Genomic DNA, 24,763 nt, shown 5'->3' with positions numbered 1-24,763 from the left:
GAATCGAGTTCCAGTCCTGAGGTAGAGGAATCTGACGATGGGGGAGAACCAGAGCAACCGGCACCCAGCGAATCGCCTGCAGAGTTGATCACCTGGAATGAAGCAGGAGAACCCCAGCCAGGGACGTCCCGGGCGTCCTGGAAGCATCGGTTCCCGCTGACCCCAGACGTAGAATCTACCACGGTATCAACGGAGAGACAGCCTAACACGCGAGGGAGGGAGGAATCTCAACCCCCTGAAAGGCTAAGAGCGGTGGAGGCCAAAATAGAATCGATGGAGTACATGCTAAGAAACCTGTCTCTGTCACTGGGGGGGCAGGGGAGGCGCGGAGGAGATCCCAGCTTCACGCAACCATCCCCCATCCTCCCACCCGGACCGCCGGCAGAGCGGGGCCGGAGACGGCTCCGGGATGAATCTCCACCCCGCAGGGCTCGACCACCAGTGTCCCCACCCCGAAGAGGGAGAGCTACTGTAACCTGGGGCCCAAGCACTCAAGCAGCCGCCGGTTCTGCTCCAACCAGAGTGGGGGTGAGAGACTTTTCTGTCAAGTTTGATGGGGATCCAACCAAGTGATCTTCCTTTCTAACCAATGCTAAAAGTTACATGAGGCAGTTTGGGGCATGCTTCCCTTCCAAAGAGGCTAAGATAACTGCCATTGCCACCAAGTTGAAGGGTCGAGCGGCTGACTGGTATGTTCAGTTAAGTGAGGCTGACTCCCCTGCACTTGGGTATTTCGAGGACTTCATGGGGGCGTTAAAGCTGCATTTTGAGGATCCTCTGCCCAAGGCAAGAGCTAAGAAGGCGCTGAAGGATCTTACCCAGGGCCAGCTGTCTGTAGCTGATTACGCCCTGGACTTTAAGGCTCTAGCTGGGTTAGGGTGCCTGTAGTGTTCTTGACTACAGCTGTAAATTGTATGATAACTCAACTACAAGAGCCAGTGGCAAGAGGAGAGGAACGGGCACCCCTGGCACAGTCGCATCCCCATCGAAGCCTGGCCACTCTCCCGAGCAGCGGTCACCGAGGAACCGTCCCTTTAGCCTTCCTGTCTGGAGCGGCCAGACTAGCGCTCGCCGGGTGGGAGTGCTGCGTGTCAAAGCTTGTGGACCTTTTGCTCCGACAGCAGGAGAGGCCTCCATCTTCACGGATTGCGGGAAGGGAGGCCTGCTGTCCACAGCCCCCTTTCTGGGGGGGACAGGAAGGAGGGAGCCTGAAACGGGCCGGGAATTGGCCTGCGGGAGGGGCGGGGGAGTGTGCGGACGGGGCGCCTTGCAATGCCTCCGACGCGGCGTGGGTTGAAGCGGCTGGTGGTGTTTCCTTTGCGCTTGGTTGAGGGGTCTTGGGCTCAGAAGGGCAGAGGGAGGGGGCGGGAGAGGAAAGCCCCCCCCCCGTTTCTGTGGAAAGGCGGGTTTTCCTTTGACTGGCCGCCTCCGCTTGAGCTCAAATGCCCGTCCGCCTGCTACTCAAGGCCCGGTTTGCTCCCTGCTACCAAATGGACTACACCGATCTTTCGAAGCAGACACAGTTTTGCCAGGCGTTCCTCCGTATTCAAATGAGAATACCGTTGTCTAAATCTCAGAAAGAGCTGCTTGTCTCTTTTTCCTTCTCTTCAACTCTCCTACTAAGAATCACCACTCTTTTGTCCTCGGCTTCTAAACCTCTTGATCATGTCTGAACTTCCACAACACCCACCAGCCCTGAAAAAGCCTCTCATTTAAAAGCCGGATCAGTGTCTCGCCTTTGAGGGTAGGAAAGCGGGGGCAGGCGGGCAAGTTGGCCGTGTCATGTTGCCAAGAGAGAAAAGGAAAAAAAGACACACAAGGGGAAAAAACCGTTGGCAGCTTCATAGCGGTAACTGTGTGCCTGGCAGTTGATTTCAAACTTAGCGCCTTTTGTTTGCTGTCAAAGAGTTGAATAAAGCCTTTAATAAGAAACCAAACGGTGAAGGTAATTCTTGGCAGGCCGCCTGAACCGAGGGAGCGATGTGCAGGGCAGGCTGGCCACCTGACGCTTGGAGGTGAGTTTCACGGCGGCTTCGCTGGTCCTTCCGAGGCCAGAGCGGAGAGCGGTAGCACTGCCCACCCAACCTGACGGCTCGGCCCCTGGAAGGCAGGCCGTTTGCAAGCCCAACGCCCTCGGGAACCCCAGCGCTTGGAGATGCTGCGGCAAAAAGGCCTCTGCGAGACCCAGGGGAAGCTGCCGAGGGGCGTCATCCGTTCCCCTAGAATTCTCCCCGAGTCTTGGTGCCTGCAGAGGCTTCTCTCTGCAGATGAGCCCCTCCTTGTGCGGCCCCAGAGCGACGCGCAGCGAGGTCTGCCGGTGCTCCCGTCAAGTCCTTCCCTGGCCTGGGGAGGGAGGGGCAATAGAGGGGCTGCTGTTGAGGACCAAGAGGCCCTGGCTGGAAGTTGGGGGACGAATTCCCATTATTCTGGACTGGCTGAGGTTGAGGGGAGTTGGAGTCCAGCCACAGGCCCCTCATTCGATTTTGATTATGGCTCTTGGGATGAAATCTAACTTCACTCCCATTTCTATTATTCTACACTGCCTTTGCTTGAAGCGGCCAAAGGTCACGGTCTCCCAAGTGTGTGTGAACATTTTTAGGGGTGCTAAATTCAGAAAGCCAGCTGTTTAGCCAAAAGGATGGATACAAGCACTGCCCTGCCTTACGTTTTGCTAACCTTGGGCAGCTAGCACTTGATGCTCTCGCACACAATGCAAGAAGAAGAAGACAGAAAGTGGATTTCCCAGTTTATTAATCCCCCATTCTCATTAGAATGATTTTTCAGAAATCAGGCACGTTGTGATCAGGAAGGGATGCCATATCCCAACTTGTGTGAAAAACAGCCACTGGCAACCTCGTGCTGCGTATAGCAAGGGAGCCAACTCAGCAACATGCCTTGTTTTGGAACTTGGTGCGGCCAACAAGCCGAAGGATGCATCCCTGTAGCTTGTTCAGCCCTTACTGTTTCCACCTAGCTCTGTGTAGGACAAAAACAACGGTCTTCCCAGGTTCCCCCCAGCTCTCTCTCGGAGCAAAAGTCCAGGGCAAGTTCAACAAATTTGCAACAGGCAACCACAGCAGCTTCTAGTGCAGCGTTGCAAACGGGAGACCAACCCCCCCCCCCCATCCTTCTCTAGCGGAAAAAGCATCTGGAATAAAAGATGTCCGTGTGAGGTTTTGTGCACGGTGGAAGGAGACCTGCTTAAGATCCACATGCTTGATTATCTGTATTCTTCTGTCCACAAATCTTGTGGCAAATTTGGATTTTGATCTGCCTGAATAACCAGTTCTGGTGATATTTAGATAGTTGTAGCTGCAACTGGGAGAAAGCTATGCTGGCTGGGGAATTCTAGGAGTTGAAACCCACCCACCTTAAAGCTGCCAAGCTCGAGGAACACAGCCCTGCACTGTCTTTGGGTTCTGGAGCACAGGTGGAATTTGGAGATGCCTGTTTTGCAGTGTGCAGTGTTATTTATGTGCACGCACATGTATTTACTTTTACAAGCCAGAAATGGTGGTTCTCCTATTCCATATCAAACTGACTTTCCAGCTGAATATTAGGGCAATTTGTTGGTCACAGGACAGCTTCCTCCACAGCAGTTTCTGCCTGGAAAGTTTCTTGCCTTTGCAAATGCGTCTACTCTGCCTTGCTTGAAAAAGTGGACATCTCAAGGATATAATAGCTGCAACCGAACCACCACAAAAACAGCCCAGAGGCTAGAAGGTTAATAAACAGTTTATTTGCATTTTACAAGATCAGTTTCCATACATTCTCAATTAATTTGCCATTAAAGTGCTGAAAAAAGAGTTTTCTTTGTATTGTTTTATAATCAAGATACAGTTAATGACAAAAGGTAACAATCTGCATCTGTTGGGAGGGAATTATGACAAAAATATTTGCTCCTCAACTAAGAGAACTTCTTTCTTTTACAAAAATAAGAAATATACAGAAACAACTAAGATGATGTCAGAAGGATTACAGCTTGAATTATTTTGTAATAATAATGCATCTTTGGAACAACAAATAAATTACATGTGCATATTTGATTGCAATTAGTTGTGTCCTCTATCAAACAAATGAAAAGCTTGCCTGTTTTTGTTGTAACGAAACTCCAAATGTGACACATCTCACTTGCATCTGTATATTGTGCAGTGTTTTCTTTTTAATATATCCATAATTTTAAATGATAAACCTTTTAGCCCCCCTGCAGGTAAAAGCAAAAAAAAAAAACCTCTAGTAGTTAAAATTAACACGTTTTCATGGATCAACACTGAAGATATTCAGTGAAATGAAATATATATATAATATATCTCAATCAAAGCTTGCTTAGGTAAACAGAAAGCTCTTGGCATACAAAGCACAAATCCTATGCCTGAACGTAAATCATCCAAAATACTTCCAAGGAACTGTACATCTATCTTCCTTATGGCACAGCTTTAAATATCACATAAATCCAGGCTTTTAAAAATTTATTACTTCTCCCTTTGCAATAATTTGCCCCTTGCTCATCAGTAATTCTGTATGAATTATATTGACTGAAGTCGAACTGATACAGCTGACTGACCCAACAGCTGCCTGTTTTAAGGTACTTGCTGCTTTTTTGTTTTTTAATACATACGTATCTTGGCACAATTCTGCTCTTACCACCACAGCGCGTCACGGGAGGCATTCTGGGATATTCACGACCCAAGCCAACAGCCAGAGGCATCCGGTGGGACCCAGAATGACACGCATGTCACGACATCGTGGCGCAAATTGTGCAAATGATACAACTGCCCACCGTCCCCTGCAGATGTTCATGGAAGTCACTGTATCAGTTTCGGGTGATTTTGATCTCTGGAAGATAGAAATCTGTCAGTGGAACCCTCCCTGTTTGCAGTAAAAGAGTAGTTGCTTTTCTCTCCAGCCCTACTATTTCACCGTAGACCACCTGTCTCGTTGCAGAGTATTCAAAGCTGGGAAATGTATATACAGAGGCAGGGAGAGGATGGGAGGGAAATTATGTACAGAGGCTCTATGTACACGGGAGTTTTCCTGGCCTACTCTTTCTTTTTCGCCACCGTCAACTCTACTGTCGGCACCTGGATGCCGGCCTTCGTCCCGCTTTCATTGCTCGAGGACGATGACAGCTGAGACTTTTTGGACTCCAGGGACGCGCCGCTGCCTTGCATCCTCCCTGCCTCGTCGTCGCTTCCTGTGACCTCGTAGGACCCCTTGCTTTTCGACCCAATTCCCCCAAACGTGCCAAATTTGATTTTGGCGTGCTTGCCCTTGTCTCCTTCATGTTCCAGCGTGCCGGTTGGGGTGGAGTGTGAGGAGTGCTCGTCACTGAATGATGACGACCGGTGCTGAGACTTTTTGGTCTTGAAGAAGGAGAACTTCCCTTTGGGCGAGGCAGCAGCTTCACCAACTTCTGCATCGCCTTCCAAGGAACCTAAGCTGGCTTTGAGCTGTCCTTCACCCCCTGGCACAGACACGGAGACATCTGGGGAGCCAACACTGCCTTTGGCTTTAGGTTTTGAGAATGCAAACTTGGGCATTTTAATTTTTGATTTCTTCAACTTCAGGTCAGGCTCTTCTAGCTCAACAGTCCCTGCCCCAACGTGGAGACTTGCCTGTGGTGGCTGGGGAAACTCGACATCAACCCCCACTTCCCTTCCCGTTGGTTCCTGCCCTGCAACCACAAATTTCGGTATTTTCATTTTAGGGAATGACACCTTCCCGGCTGGACTTTCTAAACGGCCCTGTGGAACATCCACCCCAATGGAAGGACCTTTGATATGTAATTTAGGACCACTGAGATCACCCCCTATCTTTGGTCCTGAAAACTGAAGGCCTCCTGTCCCTTTGGCACCAACATTTAGCTCTGGCATTTTGAAATCACTAGAAAGGTCAATCCCGCCTTTGGCCTTGGGCCCCTTCACATTGACATCAAAGCCTGGCCCAGAAACTTTGGGATCTGTCACACTGAGGGAAGGTCCTCTCAAGCAGATATCAGGAGTTCCAGTGTCCAAGTCCATGCCAGAAATCTTCATGCCTGGCATCTCCATTCCAATGTGTTGACTTTTCAGGTCGGCAGCAATCTGGGTGTCACCCCTCAGACTTGGTCCTTTCACGTTCAAATCAAAGTCTACTTCAGGTCCTTTGATCTGTGGTCCTGAAATACTCCCTCCTTCATCATGCACACCAGAGATGCCAAACTGAGGAATTTTCATACAGGGAAGTTTAATTCCACCTCCGGAGCCTTCCACCTTGGGGGATGTCATGCTACTAGAAATGCCGAGATCTCCTTTGATCTTTGGTCCTTTCAGATTTGTGTCAACATCAGGTACAGAAATGCCTCCCTCCGAAGTCATCTTAACTGTCGGCCTTTTCATATCGATGTCTGGAGCAGTTACATTGACATCCAAACCTGGAGATGTCTGCATCTGAAACTTCCCTTCAAATCCACTAACACCAACATCCGGTATGCCAAGGTCAATTTTTGGAGCTTTAATCTCACCAGAAAGACCCACATCTTTTCTGAGCTTTGGTCCTCTCAGGTTCACATCGATTTCAGGAATGCTCGCCTCTCCTCCAATACGTGGGGAGGAGACATCAAGGCGTGCTGAGGGCAGCTGTCCTTGAACGTCTACACCTGGCCCCTCCAGGTTCACACCTGGCTTCCCAATTTTGGGCAAGCTGAACTTGGGGAACTTTAGCTTCCCTTCTGGGCCTTGGATTTCGGCACTTGGGAGATCAATGTCAGCTTTCAGCTTTGGTCCTTTCAAGTTAACATCAAGACTGGGGGCAGAGATGGAAGGTGCAGAAATATCCACCGAGGGTGCACTGACTGATGGACCTTTCAGGTTGAGGTCAGGAGCAGTAAGATTTGCATCAGTGCTGGAGATTCTCAGATCCCCTTCCAATTTGGGACCAACCAGGTCAACGCTTCCACCTGCGAGCCTGAACTCGGGGTCCTTAAAACCGACACCAGGGCCTCCAATTTTGACATCAGGAAGGCTTCCACTGGGAATGGAGACATCAAGACCTGGCGATTTCAGACTGGGCGATGTAACCTCTATTCCTGGCATCTTGACATCTCCTTCCACCTTAGGCAAAGAAGCATCAGCCTTGAACATGGGTGATTTTATATCAAACTCAACATCAGGGAAGGAGAGTTTTCCAAACACTGGTTTCTTTCCCTTGGGGGATTTGATGTTAGCATCTCCTCTCAGTGATGCTTCTGGGACAGAGAGGCTTCCTTCTAAATCTGGCGACTTCACACTGGCATCCATTTCTCCACTCACATCAAAACCAGCCTTCTTGCCTTTGACTTTAGGTCCGCTCATGTGGATTTTGGGCATTTTGAATTTGCTTTTTTTCCCTTTGGCAGAAAGGGTGACATCGGGTGACTCAACGTTCAGTTCACCTTCCGGAAGAGACACATCCAAAGTGGGAGACTTCACATCAGCCTTGGGGCTCTTTGCGCCAAACCCAAATTTCGGCATCTTAAATTTGGGGAGTTTAACATTGCCCTCTGGCCCTTCAATATTCACATCAGGACATTCCAAGTCAATCTCTGGACCTTTCGCTTCAATTCCTGGTACTTGGATCGCCATCCCTGGGGTTTTTAAGTCCCCCTCCATCTTTGGAATGGAGACATCAACATCACCCTTCACCTTGGGACCTTTTAGATTTAAGTCAATTTCTGGCATAGAGATCTTCGGTGTTTTGAAATGCATTTCAGGCATCTTCACCGTAGGGCCCTTCAATTGTCCTTCTGGTCCTTTGATATCCAAACTGGGAACTTCAATGTTCATATCAGGACCTGACATTTTCAACTCTCCTTTAGGTAGATTTACATCCAACTGAGGTCCTTCTCCTTTGAACTCAGAGATACCATATTTGGGTAGCTTCATCTTGGGTAACTTTACTCTTCCATCTGGACCTTGGATATCAACAGTGGGAGCAGCAATGTCAACTTCGGGACCTTTCAAATCTCCTTCAAGTTTGGGTCCAGAGACATTTAGGTCACCTTTCAGACCAATCTCTACATCAGGCATGGAAATTTTGGGGGCTTTAATATGCATTTCAGGCATTTTAAATTTGGGATCTTTCCAAGTTCCCTCAGGACCTTCAAGTTCAACAGCGGGAAAACTGATGTCTAGTTTTGGCCCTTTGATGTCAGCGTCAGGACCCTTCAGATCAGTTTCTAACTTAGGCACAGAAACATCTACATCTCCTTTCACTTTGGGACCTTTCAAGTCAAAATTAGGCATGGAAATTTTGGGAGCTTTAAAATGCATTTCAGGCATCTTGATCTTAGGACCTTTAAGTTTTCCCTCAGGACATTCCAGTTCAACATCAGGTACCGAGACATCCAGTTTAGGGTCCTTGATATCAATATCTTGCCCCTTCAAATCACTATGTATTTTGGGAGCAGATACTTCTAGATCTAGGTCTCCTTTCATTTTAGGACCTCTGAGGTTGAAATCCACATCTGGCATGGTAATTTTGGGGGCCTTGATGTTAAATTCAGGCATCTGAAATTTAGAGCCTTTCATTTTCCCTTCAGGCCCTTCAATATCAATGCCAGGAGCATCTATCTGAGGAATGTTAATGTCTACTTCCAGACCTTTCAGATCACCTTCCATCTTTGGAACAGCTATATCCACATCTCCTTTCATCTTGGGACCTTTCAAGTTCATATCAGGCAGAGAGAATTTAGGCGCTTTAAAATGCATCTCTGGCATCTTAAATTTGGGCCCTTTCAGCTTCCCTTCTGGAACCTCAAGTTCAATATCAGGAATATCTGGTGCATCAATATCCAACCTGGGAGCCTTGATATCCACCTCTGGGCCTTTCAGGTCACCTTCCAGCTTTGGAACAGAAACATCAACATCGCCCTTCAGTTTTGGACCTTTGAGGTTCAGATCAATATCAGGCATTGAGATCTTGGGAGTCTTGATGTGCATTTCAGGCATCTTAAACTTGGGCCCTTTCACTTTTCCTTCTGGGCCTTTAATGTCCAAACATGGTGCTTCAATGTCTACTTTGGGTAGAGAAACATCAAGGTCTGCCTTGGGGAGGCTTACATCCACATCTGGGCCTTCCCCTCTGAAGCTGGGCATTCCAAACTTGGGCATCTTGAACTTGGGCATTTTAAGTTTTCCTTCTGGTCCATGTAGGTCAACATCTGGGGCATCAATATCCAGCTTTGGACCCTTGATGTCTATTTCTGGGCCTTTCAGATCACCCTCTGGAGCTGAGATATCCAGGTCCCCTTTCAGTTTGGGAGCTTTCAAGTGTAAGTCCACATCTGGCATTGAGATTTTAGGGGCCTTAAAATGCATCTCTGGCATCTTAAATTTGGGCCCTTCCAACTTCCCTTCTGGGCCTTCAAGATCAACATCAGGAACATCAACATCTAGTTTGGGCCCTTTGATATCAATGTCAGGGCCCTTCAGATCACCCTCCAAGTTCGGTACTGAGATGTCCACATCTCCTTTCATTTTGTGACCTTTCAGGTTCAAGTCAAAATCTGGCATGGAGATTTTGGGAGCTTTAAAATGCATGTCAGGCATCTTAAACTTGGGGCCTTTCCACTTTCCATCTGGACCTTCAATGTCAACATCTGGTGCATCAATATCCAACCTGGGACCCTTGATATCAACATCTGGGCCTTTCAGGTCACCTTCCAGCTTTGGAACAGAAACATCAACATCGCCCTTCAGTTTGGGACCTTTGAGGTTCAAATCCACATCTGGCATTGAGATCTTTGGAGCTTTGATGTGCATTTCTGGCATCTTAAACTTGGGCCCTTTCACTTTTCCTTCTGGGCCTTCAATGTCCAAGCTTGGTGCTTCAATATCTACTTTGGGAAGAGAAACATCAAGGTCTCCTTTTGGGAGGCCTACATCCACATCTGGGCCTTCCCCTCTGAAGCTGGGCATTCCAAACTTGGGCATCTTGAACTTGGGCATTTTAAGTTTTCCTTCTGGTCCATGTAGGTCAACATCTGGGGCATCAATATCCAGCTTTGGACCTTTGATGTCAATTTCTGGGCCTCTGAAATCTCCTTGCAGTGCTGGGGCTGAGACATCCAAATCTCCTTTGAGTTTTGGTCCTTTGAGATTTAAGTCCACATCTGGCATTGAAATTTTAGGTGCTTTGATGTTCATGTCAGGCATCTTAAATTTTGGCCCTTTCAGTTTTCCATCAGGCCCTTCTATGTCAAGATCAGGGATATCAATGTCCAATTTGGGGCCTCTGATGTCTACTTCTGGACCCTTCAAGTTACTTTCCAGCCTGGGAGTTTCCACATCAATATCTCCTTTGACTTTTGGACCTTTCAAATTCAAGTCAAAATCTGGTATAGAGATTTTAGGTGCTTTAAAATGTATGTCAGGCATCTTAATCTTGGGGCCTTTCAGTTTTCCTTCTGGGCCTTCAAGATCAACATCCGGAAGATCAATATCTACTTTTGGACCTTTGAGATCAACATCAGGGCCCTTCAGATCACCCTCCAACTTTGGCACTGAGACATCGACTTCTCCCTTCAATTTCGGGCCTTTCAAATTCAGATCTATGTCTGGCATTGAGATTTTAGGAGTTTTAATTTGCATTTCTGGCATGTTAATCCTAGGACCTTTTAGCTTCCCCTCTGGCCCTTCTAGGTCATGAGTTTCAATGTCCACTTTGGGGCCTGACAACTCAATATCAGCTTTGGGAAATGTTACGTCCACATCAGGAACTTCTGCTTTGATGCCTGGCATTCCAAATTTGGGCATTTTAAACTTAGGCATTTTGAGTTTGCCTTCAGGTCCATGAATATCAATCTCTGGTGCACCAACGTCCAACTTGGGGCCTTTGATGTCAACTTCAGGGCCTTTCAAATCCCCTTCCAGGCTTGGTACAGAAACATTCAGGTCACCTTTTAATTTAGGCCCTTTCAGATTTAATTCCACATCAGGCATAGAAACCTTAGGGGAGGAAATGTTCAGTGAAGGCATTTTAAATTTAGGTCCTTTTGCTTTTCCTTGGATATCAACTTCTGGACTTTGAACACCCATCTTTGGCCCTGAGATATCAACATCTGGTTTCTTAACCTTCACATCAGCTTCAGGGGTATGAAGTTTGGTGCCAGAAAAATTGAATTTGGGAAGTTTAAATCTTGATTTCTTTGGTTTTGCTTCAATATCTATTTTTGGTGTCTCCAGTTCAACATCAGGTCCTTTCAATGCAATGTTAGGTCCCTTAATATCACCTTCTATATCTCCCTTGAGTTTTGGACCTTTCAAATTCAAATCAATATCTGGCATTGAAATTTTGGGAACATTAAAATGCATTTCTGGCATCTTCATTTTGGGACCTTTCAATTTTCCTTCTGGGCCTTCGATTTCCAGATCAGGTGTTTCAATATCTAGTTTAGGGCCAGATATATCCACCTCTCCTTTGGGTATGGCCACATCCACTGAAGGACCTTCTCCTTTAAATCCAGGCATCCCAAACTTGGGCATTTTAAATTTGGGCATTTTCAGTTTGCCTTCTGGACCATGCAAGTCAATATCAGGTGTGTCAATATCTAATGTAGGTCCTTTGATGTCAACCTCAGGTCCTTTCAATTCACCTTCAACCTTTGGGAGTGAAATATCAGCATCTCCCTTCAGTTTTAAGCCTTTCAAATTTAAGTCAACATCTGGCATGGAGATTTTGGGTGACTTGATGTGCATTTCTGGCATCTTAATCCTGGGACCTTTAACTTTGCCATGTGGGCCTTCAATGTCTAATTCAGGTCCTTCAATATCCAACTTTGGAGAAGATATGTCAGCATCTCCTTTTGGGAGATGAACATCCACTTTAGGGCCTTCACCCTTTAAGCCAGGCACTCCAAATTTGGGCATTTTAAATTTGGGCATTTTCAGTTTGCCTTCTGGACCATGCAAGTCAACATCAGGTACGTCAATATCCACTTTTGGGCCTTGAATGTCAACATCAGGTGCTTCAATATTTGGCAATGAAACATCCACATCTCCTTTCACTTTGGGACCTTTCACATTCAAATCAATATCTGGCATGGAAATTTTGGGAGCTTTGATGTTCATTTCAGGCATCTTAAATTTGGGGCTCTTCCACTTTCCCTCAGGACCCTGAAGTTCAACATCAGGAACATCAACATCTAGTTTGGGCCCTTTGATATCAATGTCAGGGCCCTTCAGATCACCCTCCAAGTTCGGTACTGAGACGTCCACATCTCCTTTCATTTTGTGACCTTTCAGGTTCAAGTCAAAATCTGGCATGGAGATTTTGGGAGCTTTAAAATGCATGTCAGGCATCTTAAACTTGGGGCCTTTCCACTTTCCATCTGGACCTTCAATGTCAACATCTGGTGCATCAATATCCAACCTGGGACCCTTGATATCAACATCTGGGCCTTTCAGGTCACCTTCCAGCTTTGGAACAGAAACATCAACATCGCCCTTCAGTTGGGGACCTTTGAGGTTCAGATCAATATCAGGCATGGAGATCTTGGGAGTCTTGAAGTGCATTTCTGGCATCTTAAACTTGGGACCTTTCACTTTTCCTTCTGGACCTTCAATGTCCAAACTCGGTCCTTCAAAATCAAGTTTTGGACCGGAAACATCAAGGTCTCCTTTCGGGAGGCTTACATCCACATCTGGACCTTCCCCTTTGAAGCTGGGCATTCCAAACTTGGGCATTTTGAATTTTGGCATCTTCAACTTTCCTTCCGGTCCATGAAGTTCAATATCAGGTGCATCAATGTCCAGTTTGGGACCCCTGATATCCACCTCTGGGCCTTTCAGGTCACCTTCCAGCTTTGGAACAGAAACATCAACATCGCCCTTCAGTTTGGGACCTTTGAGGTTCAAATCTACATCAGGCATGGAGATCTTTGGAGCTTTGATGTTCATTTCGGGCATCTTAAATTTTGGACCTTTTATCTTTCCCTCTGGTACTTCTACACTGATATCAGGGGCATCAATATCTAATTGGGGCCCTTTAATATCGAGCTCTGGCCCTTTCACATCCCCCTCTAGCTTTGGCACAGAAACATCCACACCTCCTTTCACTTTGGGACCTTTCAAATTCAAGTCAAAATCTGGCATGGAAATTTTGGGAGCTTTGATATGCATTTCAGGCATCTTAAATTTGGGGCCTTTCCATTTCCCATCCAGTCCTTCTATTTCAGCATCAGGGACATCAATGTCTAGTTTGGGACCTTTGATGTCCACACTTGGGCCTTTCAAATCTCCCTCTACTTTTGGTATAGATACATCAGCTTCACCTTTCACTTTAGGCCCCCTCCAGTTCAAATCTATATCAGGCATAGAGATTTTAGGAACATTGAAATGCATTTCAGGCATCTTAAATTTAGGACCTTTAAATTTTCCTTCAGGGCCTTCAATGTCAACTTCAGGAAGATCAACATCAATTTTGGGGCCTTTGATGTCCATGTCTGGGCCTTTCAGATCACCTTGCAACTTTGGCACAGTAACATCCACGTCACCCTTCATTTTGGGTCCCTTAAAGCCCAGGTCAAAATCTGGCATGGATATCTTAGGAGCCTTGATATGCATTTCAGGCATTTTAAATTTGGGCCCCTTCAGCTTCCCTTCTGGGCCTTCAAGATCGACATCAGGAACATCAACATCTAGTTTGGGTCCTTTGATATCAATGTCAGGGCCCTTCAGATCACCCTCCAAGTTCGGTACTGAGACGTCCACATCTCCTTTCATTTTGTGACCTTTCAGGTTCAAGTCAAAATCTGGCATGGAGATTTTGGGAGCTTTAAAATGCATGTCAGGCATCTTAAACTTGGGGCCTTTCCACTTTCCATCTGGACCTTCAATGTCAACATCTGGTGCATCAATATCCAACCTGGGACCCCTGATATCAACATCTGGGCCTTTCAGGTCACCTTCCAGCTTTGGAACAGAAACATCAACATCGCCCTTCAGTTTGGGACCTTTCAGGTGCAAATCCACATCAGGCATGGAGATCTTGGGAGTCTTGAAGTGCATTTCAGGCATCTTAAACTTGGGCCCTTTCACTTTTCCTTCTGGACCTTCAATGTCCAAACTCGGTCCTTCAAAATCAAGTTTTGGACCGGAAACATCAAGGTCTCCTTTCGGGAGGCTTACATCCACATCTGGGCCTTCCCCTTTGAAGCTGGGCATTCCAAACTTGGGCATTTTGAATTTTGGCATCTTCAACTTTCCTTCCGGTCCATGAAGTTCAATATCAGGTGCATCAATGTCCAGTTTGGGACCCCTGATATCCACCTCTGGGCCTTTCAGGTCACTTTCCAGCTTTGGAACAGAAACATCAACATCGCCCTTCAGTTTGGGACCTTTCAGGTGCAAATCTACATCTGGCATGGAGATCTTTGGAGCTTTGATGTGCATTTCTGGCATCTTAAACTTGGGACCTTTCACTTTTCCTTCTGGGCCTTCAATGTCCAAACTCGGTCCTTCAAAATCAAGTTTTGGACCGGAAACATCAAGGTCTCCTTTCGGGAGGCTTACATCCACATCTGGACCTTCCCCTTTGAAGCTGGGCATTCCAAACTTGGGCATTTTGAATTTTGGCATCTTCAACTTTCCTTCCGGTCCATGAAGTTCAATATCAGGTGCATCAATGTCCAGTTTGGGACCCCTGATATCCACCTCTGGGCCTTTCAGGTCACCTTCCAGCTTTGGAACAGAAACATCAACATCACCCTTCAGTTTGGGACCTTTCAGGTGCAAATCTACATCTGGCATGGAGATCTTTGGAGCTTTGATGTGCATTTCTGGCATCTTAAACTTGGGACCTTTCACTTTTCCTTCTGGACCTTCAATGTCCAAACTCGGTCCTTCAAAATCAAGTTTTGGACCGGAAACATCAAGGTCTCCTTTCGGGAGGCTTACATCCACATCTGGACCTTCCGCTTTGAAGCCAGGCATTCCAAACTTGGGCATTTTGAATTTTGGCATCTTCAACTTTCCTTCTGGTCCATGAAGTTCAATATCAGGTGCATCAATGTCCATTTTGGGACCCCTGATATCCACCTCTGGGCCTTTCAGGTCACCTTCCAGCTTTGGAACAGAAACATCAACATCGCCCTTCAGTTTGGGACCTTTCAGGTGCAAATCTACATCTGGCATGGAGATCTTTGGAGCTTTGATGTGCATTTCTGGCATCTTAAACTTGGGACCTTTCACTTTTCCTTCTGGACCTTCAATGTCCAAACTTGGTCCTTCAAAATCAAGTTTTGGACTGGAAACATCAAGGTCTCCTTTCGGGAGGCTTACATCCACATCTGGACCTTCCCCTTTGAAGCTGGGCATTCCAAACTTGGGCATTTTGAATTTTGGCATCTTCAACTTTCCTTCTGGTCCATGAAGTTGAATATCAGGTGCATCAATGTCCAGTTTGGGACCCCTGATATCCACCTCTGGGCCTTTCAGGTCACCTTCCAGCTTTGGAACAGAAACATCAACATCGCCCTTCAGTTTGGGACCTTTCAGGTGCAAATCTACATCTGGCATGGAGATCTTTGGAGCTTTGATGTGCATTTCTGGCATCTTAAACTTGGGCCCTTTCACTTTTCCTTCTGGACCTTCAATGTCCAAACTCGGTCCTTCAAAATCAAGTTTTGGACCGGAAACATCAAGGTCTCCTTTCGGGAGGCTTACATCCACATCTGGACCTTCCCCTTTGAAGCTGGGCATTCCAAACTTGGGCATTTTGAATTTTGGCATCTTCAACTTTCCTTCCGGTCCATGAAGTTCAATATCAGGTGCATCAATGTCCAGTTTGGGACCCCTGATATCCACCTCTGGGCCTTTCAGGTCACCTTCCAGCTTTGGAACAGAAACATCAACATCGCCCTTCAGTTTGGGACCTTTCAGGTGCAAATCTACATCTGGCATGGAGATCTTTGGAGCTTTGATGTGCATTTCTGGCATCTTAAACTTGGGCCCTTTCACTTTTCCTTCTGGACCTTCAATGTCCAAACTCAGTCCTTCAAAATCAAGTTTTGGACCGGAAACATCAAGGTCTCCTTTCGGGAGGGTTACATCCACATCTGGACCTTCCCCTTTGAAGCTGGGCATTCCAAACTTGGGCATTTTGAATTTTGGCATCTTCAACTTTCCTTCTGGTCCATGTAGGTCAACATCTGGTGCATCAATATCCAGCTTTGGACCCTTGATGTCAATTTCTGGGCCTTTCAAATTACCTTCCAGTTTAGGAACTGACACATCAACATCACCTTTGACTTTGGAACCTTTTAGGTTTAGGTCTATATCTGGCATGGAGATTTTGGGAGCCTTCATGTGCATTTCAGGCATCTTAAACTTTGGAGTTTTCCACTTCCCTTCAGGACCTTCAATTTCAACATCTGGTGCATCAATATCCAACTTGGGACCCTTGATATCAACATCTGGGCCTTTCAGGTCACCTTCCAGCTTTGGAACAGAAACATCAACATCGCCCTTCAGTTTGGGACCTTTCAGGTGCAAATCTACATCTGGCATGGAGATCTTTGGAGCTTTGATGTGCATTTCTGGCATCTTAAACTTGGGACCTTTCACTTTTCCTTCTGGTCCTTCAATATCCAAACTTGGTCCTTCAAAATCAAGTTTTGGACCGGAAACATCAAGGTCTCCTTTTGGGAGGTTGACATCCACATCTGGACCTTCCGCTTTGAAGCCGGGCATTCCAAACTTGGGCATTTTGAATTTTGGCATCTTCAGTTTTCCTTCTGGTCCATGAAGTTCAACATTAGGTGCATCAATGTCCAGTTTTGGACCCTTGATATCCACATCTGGGCCTTTCAGGTCACCTTCAAGTTTTGGAACAGTTACATCCATTTCACCCTTCATTCTGGGGACCTTAACATCTACATCTACATCTGGCATGGAAATTTTGGGAGCTTTAATATTCAGTTTAGGCATCTTGAATTTGGGCCCTTTAATTTTTCCTTCAGGCCCTTCCAGCTCTACATCAGGAACATCAACATCCAGTTTAGGGCCTTCAATACCAAAATGGGGTCCTTTAAATTCACCTTCTATTTTTGGCCCAGAAATATCTGCATCCCCTTTCCATTTTGGCCCCTTAAGATTCAAATCAACATCTGGCATTGAAAACTTTGGTGCATGAATATTAAACTCGGGCATCTTAAATTTCGGTCCCTTCAGTTTTCCTTCTGGACCTTCAATGTCCAAACTTGGTGCTTCTACATCAACTGTTGGAATGGAAACATCAAGCTCTGCTTTAGGGAGGTTTAAATCCACATCAGGACCTTCTCCTTTGAAGCTTGGCATTCCAAACTTGGGCATTTTGAATTTTGTCATCCTCAATTTCCCTTCTGGTCCATGGAGGTCAACATCTGGAGCTTCAATATCTGGACCTTTGATATCAATTTCTGGACCTTTCATGTCACCTTCTATTTTTGGAATAGAAACATCCACATCTCCTATGAGTTTGGGCCCCTTCAGATTCAAATCAACGTCTGGCATCAAGATTTTAGGAGTTTTGATATGCATTTCTGGCATCTTAACTTTGGGACCTTTAATTTTGACTTCTGGTCCTTCAGTGTCCAGTCCTGGGGCTCCAATATCTACCTTAGGACCAGAGATGTCAAGGCTGCCCTGGGGAAGACTGACGTCCACACCAGGAACATCAGCTTTAAAGCCGGGTACCCCAAATTTAGGCAATTTCAGTTTGGGCATTTTGAGCTCAGGCCCATGAAGGTCAACATCTGGGGCACCAATGTCTACTTTAGGACCCTTGATATCCACAGCCGGGCCCTTCAGTTCTCCTTCCACTCTTGGTATGGAAACACCCATGTCCCCCTTGACTTTGGGGCCTTTCCAATTTAGGTCAATGTCTGGCATGGAGATTTGTGGAGTTTTGATATGAGGCCCTTTCAGTTGACCCAAAGGACCTTTGAGGCCAATGCCAGGAGCAGCAATGTCCACTTTGGGGCCCTTGAGGTCTATCTGCGGGCCCTTCAGACCACCTTCTAGTTTGGGCACAGAAACATCCACCTCACCTTTTAATGATGGACCTTTCAGGCTCAAGTCGACATCTGGAACTGAAATTTTTGGTGCCTCCACATTTAGTTCTGGCCTCTTGATTTGGGGACCTTTAATTTTGCCTTCTGGTCCTTCAATGTCCAGTCCTGGGGCTCCAATATCTACCTTAGGACCAGAGATATCAAGGCTGCCCTGTGGAAGACTGATATCCACACCAGGAACATCAGCTTTCAAGCCGGGTACCCCAAATTTAGGAAATTTCAGTTTGGGCATTTTGAGCTCAGGCCCATGAAGGTCAACAGCTGGAGCACCAATGTCTACTTTAGGACCCTGGATATCCACAGCCGGGCCCTTCAGTTCTCCTTCTACTCTTGGTATGGAAACACCCATGTCCCCCTTGCCTTTGGGGCCTTTCCAATTTAGGTCAATGTCTGGCATGGAGATTTGTGGAGTTTTGATATGAGGCCCTTTCAGTTGACCTGAAGGACCTTTGAGGCCATGGCCAGGAGCAGCAATGTCCACTTTGGGGCCCTTGAGGTCTATCTGTGGGCCCTTCAGACCTTCTAGTTTGGGCACAGAAACATCCACGTCACCTTTTAATGATGGCCCTTTCAGGCTCAAGTCAACATCTGGAACTGAAATTTTTGGTGCCTCCACATTTAGTTCTGGCCTCTTGATTTGGGGACCTTTAATTTTGCCTTCTGGTCCTTTAATGTCCAGTCCTGGGGCTCCAATATCTACCTTAGGACCAGAGATGTCAAGGCTGCCCTGGGGAAGACTGACGTCCACACCAGGAACATCAGCTTTCAAGCCGGGTACCCCAAATTTAGGCAGTTTCAGTTTGGGCATTTTGAGCTCAGGCCCATGAAGGTCAACAGCTGGAGCACCAATGTCTACTTTAGGACCCTTGATATCCACAGCCGGGCCCTTCAGTTCTCCTTCCACTCTTGGTATGGAAACACCCATGTCCCCCTTGACTTTGGGGCCTTTCCAATTTAGGTCAATGTCTGGCATGGAGATTTGTGGAGTTTTGATATGAGGCCCTTTCAGTTGACCTGAAGGACCTTTGAGGCCAATGCCAGGAGCAGCAATGTCCACTTTGGGGCCCTTGAGGTCTATCTGCGGGCCCTTCAGACCACCTTCTAGTTTGGGCACAGAAACATCCACCTCACCTTTTAAAGACGGCCCTTTCAGGCTCAAGTCGACATCTGGAACTGAAATTTTTGGTGCCTCCACATTTAGTTCTGGCCTCTTGATTTGGGGACCTTTAATTTTGCCTTCTGGTCCTTTAATGTCCAGTCCTGGGGCTCCAATATCTACCTTAGGACCAGAGATGTCAAGGCTGCCCTGGGGAAGACTGACGTCCAAACCAGGAACATCAGCTTTCAAGCCGGGTACCCCAAATTTAGGCAGTTTCAGTTTGGGCATTTTGAGCTCAGGCCCATGAAGGTCAACAGCTGGAGCACCAATGTCTACTTTAGGACCCTGGATATCCACAGCCGGGCCCTTCAGTTCTCCTTCTACTCTTGGTATGGAAACACCCATGTCCCCCTTGACTTTGGGGCCTTTCCAATTTAGGTCAATGTCTGGCATGGAGATTTGTGGAGTTTTGATATGAGGCCCTTTCAGTTGACCCGAAGGGCCTTTGAGGCCAATGCCAGGAGCAGCAATGTCCACTTTGGGGCCCTTGAGGTCTATCTGCAGGCCCTTCAGACCACCTTCTAGTTTGGGCACAGAAACATCCACGTCACCTTTTAATGATGGCCCTTTCAGGCTCAAGTCGACATCTGGAACTGAAATTTTTGGTGCCTCCACATTTAGTTCTGGCCTCTTGATTTGGGGACCTTTAATTTTGCCTTCTGGTCCTTTAATGTCCAGTCCTGGGGCTCCAATATCTACCTTAGGACCAGAGATGTCAAGGCTGCCCTGGGGAAGACTGACGTCCACACCAGGAACATCAGCTTTAAAGCCGGGTACCCCAAATTTAGGCAGTTTCAGTTTGGGCATTTTGAACTCAGGCCCATGAAGGTCAACAGCTGGAGCACCAATGTCTACTTTAGGACCCTTGATATCCACAGCCGGGCCCTTCAGTTCTCCTTCCACTCTTGGTATGGAAACACCCATGTCCCCCTTGCCTTTGGGGCCTTTCCAATTTAGGTCAATGTCTGGCATGGAGATTTGTGGAGTTTTGATATGAGGCCCTTTCAGTTGACCTGAAGGACCTTTGAGGCCAATGCCAGGAGCAGCAATGTCCACTTTGGGGCCCTTGAGGTCTATCTGCGGGCCCTTCGGACCACCTTCTAGTTTGGGCACAGAAACATCCACCTCACCTTTTAAAGACGGCCCTTTCAGGCTCAAGTCGACATCTGGAACTGAAATTTTTGGTGCCTCCACATTTAGTTCTGGCCTCTTGATTTGGGGACCTTTAATTTTGCCTTCTGGTCCTTTAATGTCCAGTCCTGGGGCTCCAATATCTACCTTAGGACCAGAGATGTCAAGGCTGCCCTGGGGAATACTGACGTCCACACCAGGAACATCAGCTTTCAAGCCGGGTACCCCAAATTTAGGCAGTTTCAGTTTGGGCATTTTGAGCTCAGGCCCATGAAGGTCAACAGCTGGAGCACCAATGTCTACTTTAGGACCCTTGATATCCACAGCCGGGCCCTTCAGTTCTCCTTCCACTCTTGGTATGGAAACACCCATGTCCCCCTTGACTTTGGGGCCTTTCCAATTTAGGTCAATGTCTGGCATGGAGATTTGTGGAGTTTTGATATGAGGCCCTTTCAGTTGTCCTGAAGAATCTTTGAGGCCAATGCCAGGAGCAGCAATGTCCACTTTGGGGCCCTTGAGGTCTATCTGTGGGCCCTTCAGGCCGCCTTCTACTTTGGGCAAAGAAACATCCATGTCACCCTTGAATGATGTCCCTTTCAGGCTCAAGTCAACATCTGGCACAGCAACTTTGATTGGTGATGTTTTCAAGGAGGGCATTGAGATGTTTGGACCTTTTAATGATCCACCAAGGTCAACGCTGCTGCCCTCAATACCCACACTAGGCCCTTTCATGTCTCCTTCAATCTTTGGCCCTGAAATATGTATAGCTGCTTTCCCTTTGGGACTTTTGAGGTTCAAGTCAATATCTGACATAGAGATTTTAGGTGTCTGGCCAGAAATCTCAATCCCCCCTTTTGGAAGATTGGTATCTGCTGCAGAGCCTGAAACAGAAAATTTAGGAAGATCCATGTGGGGTATTTTAAATTTTGCTTCACCCTCTTGAAGTCCAATGTCTGGAGGCCCAAGATCTACCTTAGGTCCTCTGATATCCACTTTGGGCCCTTCCAAGGATGAAGAAGTAACTTTCACCCCACCTTTCAAATCCAGTCCTTTTACACCCATATCCAACTTTGGTTCTGGTATTCCTGTGCTCCATACTGTATGTTTGGGGCTTGTTTGGAGCCCTTCTGGGCCTTTGATTGTCATGGATGGAGCTGTTGCATCAAGCTGAGGAACCTCAATGTCAGCAACTGGAGATGATATACCAAATTTGGGCATTCTCATTGCAGGGAATGCAAGTTTTCCTTTGCTTTCATCTCTGACACCCGGACTTGTAATCTTGCCTTCAATGCCTGATGCAGGGACTTTTACACTTGCACCTTCCAACCCTCCCAAGTCCCCTTGCACTTTAGGACCTTTGATACCAAATTGCAGTCGTTCCCCTGTTTTCCCATTGATTTCAGGGCTTGTGAAGTCTGTCTGAGCTCTCAGATCCACACCCATGACATTAGGGCCTCGGGTATCAGTTTTCCCCACCTTTGGCTGCCCCACAAAGGTATCAGGAACACCTGCCTCCAATTTTCGGGAAGGCAAGTCAATAGTTGGTCCAGAATATGTAACATCGTAAGATTTCCCTCCTTCATAGGAGACTTTTCCATAGCTGGGTCTCCCAGGCAAATCCACATGTGGAATCTTGATGACAGTTTTCCCAGGCTCTGTTTCAATTCCAGCTTTAGAAATCTGGGTAAGTTCATGTTTAGGAATTTTGATCTTAAACTCAGGACTGGTGATGTCAATCTCTCTGGTGCCTTCATGGCCGGTGACATCGACAGTGTAAGCTGTGACTCTTTTGGTGACTGTGATGGTCCTACTTTGAGTTCCTGTGCGCTCAACGTCTATACCATCTTCTGACTTAAGGCGAGGTTTAATTTTTGTGGTGTAAATCCGCTGATACTCTTCATCATCTCCGCTCTGAAAGAGAAAGGAATTGTTTCATCAAACTTCTCTCAATCTGCTGCTTTTCTACAGAAATCACTGATACCAGTCTTTGTCAAAGCAACATCCCAGAACTTGTCTTCCAGGGACAAGTCTCACCATTTCATTTCAAATCTTGTGGCTCACTTCAACTGGGTTTCTACATTTTACTACATCAGAATACCCCCTGAGTGGATATGTCTGCCCATTTTGGTTCTTTGATATTGTTTTTCTGGGCAGTTTGGGTAGAAATTAGGGTTAGGGTCCACACAACTTGAAGTTGCCACGGTTGAGAAATACGGCACTAGATTGTCACAGTAATTTTTTGAACCACAAATAATCAAATTGACCCAGACTCAGTAAAGTCACAAGCCACTAGAAACCTTGATGGTTAGCTGATTTTTTTATCTCCCTTCAGTGGCTGGGGGAGACTTATCATACCTAAAACAAGGAAAGCTCACCAAATATATGTATATGTATATGTATATGTATATGTATATGTATATGTATATGTATATGTATGTATGTGTGTGTGTATATATATATATATATATATATATATATATATATATATATATATATAAATGCCTTCAACTCTTTCAGAAACTAGTATCTTCTTACTAAAACTATATTCCATTTTAACTATTTTTAGGCTCTTTTTCTACACTATATTCTTTTAAGTCCAATTCAACTGCAGCTCCCTTTCAATTCTGTATCTCTACAATATGTGCTTACTGCCGACCTATTTCTTTTGTTTTAAGCCCTACCTTTCCCTATTCACTCTCTATAAAGCTATACGCCTTTACTACCTTCTTTTTCCCCCCAGCTTCTGTTTTCTACTCCTGATGTCTTGTCTTTTTCTTCACCCTTCTCTGCTTCTTCCTTGTTGGGCTTTTGGGCTCTTCTCCCAGAGTCACAGGCAGCAAAGAAATTATTATTATTATTATTATTATTATTATTATTATGGTTGGTCGCACAGTCAGCCAGATGTTTAGGCCGGATTTGGCATTTTTGTCCCCTACTGAGTCCTTCCCACGGACCTGGGATAGGCAGATGCTGTTTAATAATATTAGAGGCATCGTGATTTTGCCAATGCTGATGGTGTTCCAGGGGTGCTCCAGATGTTTTGGGCTTGCCCCCAGGGCGCCTGTGACTATTGGTTCTGCCTTTGCTGTCTTTTGCCACAGTCGTTCTACTTCCCTTTGCCGGTCTTTGTGTTTTCTGATTTTCTCCAGTTCTTGGCTCTTCTCCTCTGCTGCCTCCAGGTCTTGCAATGTCCACCATCCAGGCTTTTTTGATTATTATTATTATTACTATTACTATCCTCCTCCTCCTCACTGGAAGTCAGATGGAATATAAATTTAATATGCTATTATTGTTGTTGTTGTTATTATTATTATTATTATTATTCTCCTCTTCCAGCTCCAGCAGAGGGAAACTTTCCCCTCCCACCGGGTCCGAGGGAAGCAAAAACGCCTCTCTCTGCCCCATTTTTTTCCAGCTGCGGCCTCTTCTCGGCCGGCGGGGCTGCCTGTCCCTCAGTTCTTTCTCTTCATTTTGACTCCTGGGCTTCGGCTCTGTTTCTCAAGCCTCTCTTCACGAGGGCTGTGGCTGCAGAGCTCCCAGGCAGCCATCTTGTCCTCCCTCCTCCTCCCCACGCCTGTTGGATGGGCAGCTGCCTCTTGATTGGCAGCCGGGTCGTCCTGACGATGGGGGAGGGCCGAGGGGAGGGAGAAGCACCGGGACTTGGAATCTGCTCCGGCCGTGGAGCACAAGCCGTTCCACCCTGTTTGAGACTAAAGGTAGTCCTCAACTTACGACCACAATCAGGACCGGCCTTTCCATTTTAAGTCGTTGTGGTCATAAGTCGAGTCACCACGTGACCAGACCCGATTTTATGACCATTTTCATGGCAGTCGTTAAGTGAACCCAGCTTCCCCAATGGGTGTTTTTTTGCTGGAAAATGGCAAAAACATTGCAAACCGCAATCAAGTGACTGCAGGACGCTGCAACCGGTCGTAAATGCGAGCTGGTTGCCAAGCACCAAAAATTCGGTCTTGTGACCACAGGGGTGGTGGTGAGATATTTTATGACACTCAGAAGTGCCTTACAGGCCATAAAGCGCCCATTCCAAGGCCGTCATAACTTCAGACCGTCGTTAAATGAATGGTCAGAAGTCAAGGACTACCTGTAGCCTTGTGCAAACTCCAGTTTCTGGCTTTGTACCTACACACAACGGGATGCTGCTAGACTTCTAAGCCACCGCAACTGGCTTCCACTCAATCAAATTGGGCCAGCCTTCTTGTCACTTCCGATTACACTATCATCGGCTAAACTGGATTGATAAGCAGGAGAAAAATGCTCCTTTTTTCCCCTGCGTTTCTGTGTAATCTGAAGCTGGTTATTATTTGTGCAAGAGATCTACAAATCAATGCGTGTCACTACCGATCACCCTATTGCCAATTGAGTCCCTCTCTCGGGGGGAGACGGAC

General features: G+C 46.6%; 1 protein-coding gene across 2 annotated transcripts in view; it reads right to left on the bottom strand.

Annotated features, from left to right (window-relative positions):
- Positions 1-3,717: 3,717 nt before the first annotated feature.
- AHNAK (AHNAK nucleoprotein) overlaps positions 3,718-24,763 on the bottom strand; it is a 58,781-nt gene continuing 37,735 nt past the window's right edge. Inside the window, exons 5-7 of one of the 2 annotated variants that reach the window (XM_063317263.1) lie at positions 17,201-22,268; positions 8,258-16,594; positions 3,718-8,041 (exon numbers count right to left, since the gene is read on the bottom strand). In XM_063317263.1, coding sequence (XP_063173333.1) covers positions 5,040-8,041; positions 8,258-16,594; positions 17,201-22,268 — 16,407 coding nt within the window. In that variant the 3' untranslated portion in view covers positions 3,718-5,039. Of the gene's footprint in view, positions 16,595-17,200; positions 22,269-24,763 lie in introns of both variants that reach the window. The other variant, XM_063317261.1, reaches the window with a different exon arrangement.

This window comes from Candoia aspera, chromosome 17 (assembly GCF_035149785.1).
Source record: "Candoia aspera isolate rCanAsp1 chromosome 17, rCanAsp1.hap2, whole genome shotgun sequence".
In the NCBI taxonomy this organism is placed as follows: Eukaryota; Metazoa; Chordata; class Lepidosauria; order Squamata; family Boidae; genus Candoia; species Candoia aspera.
This window is presented reverse-complemented; position numbering and strand designations above follow the sequence as displayed.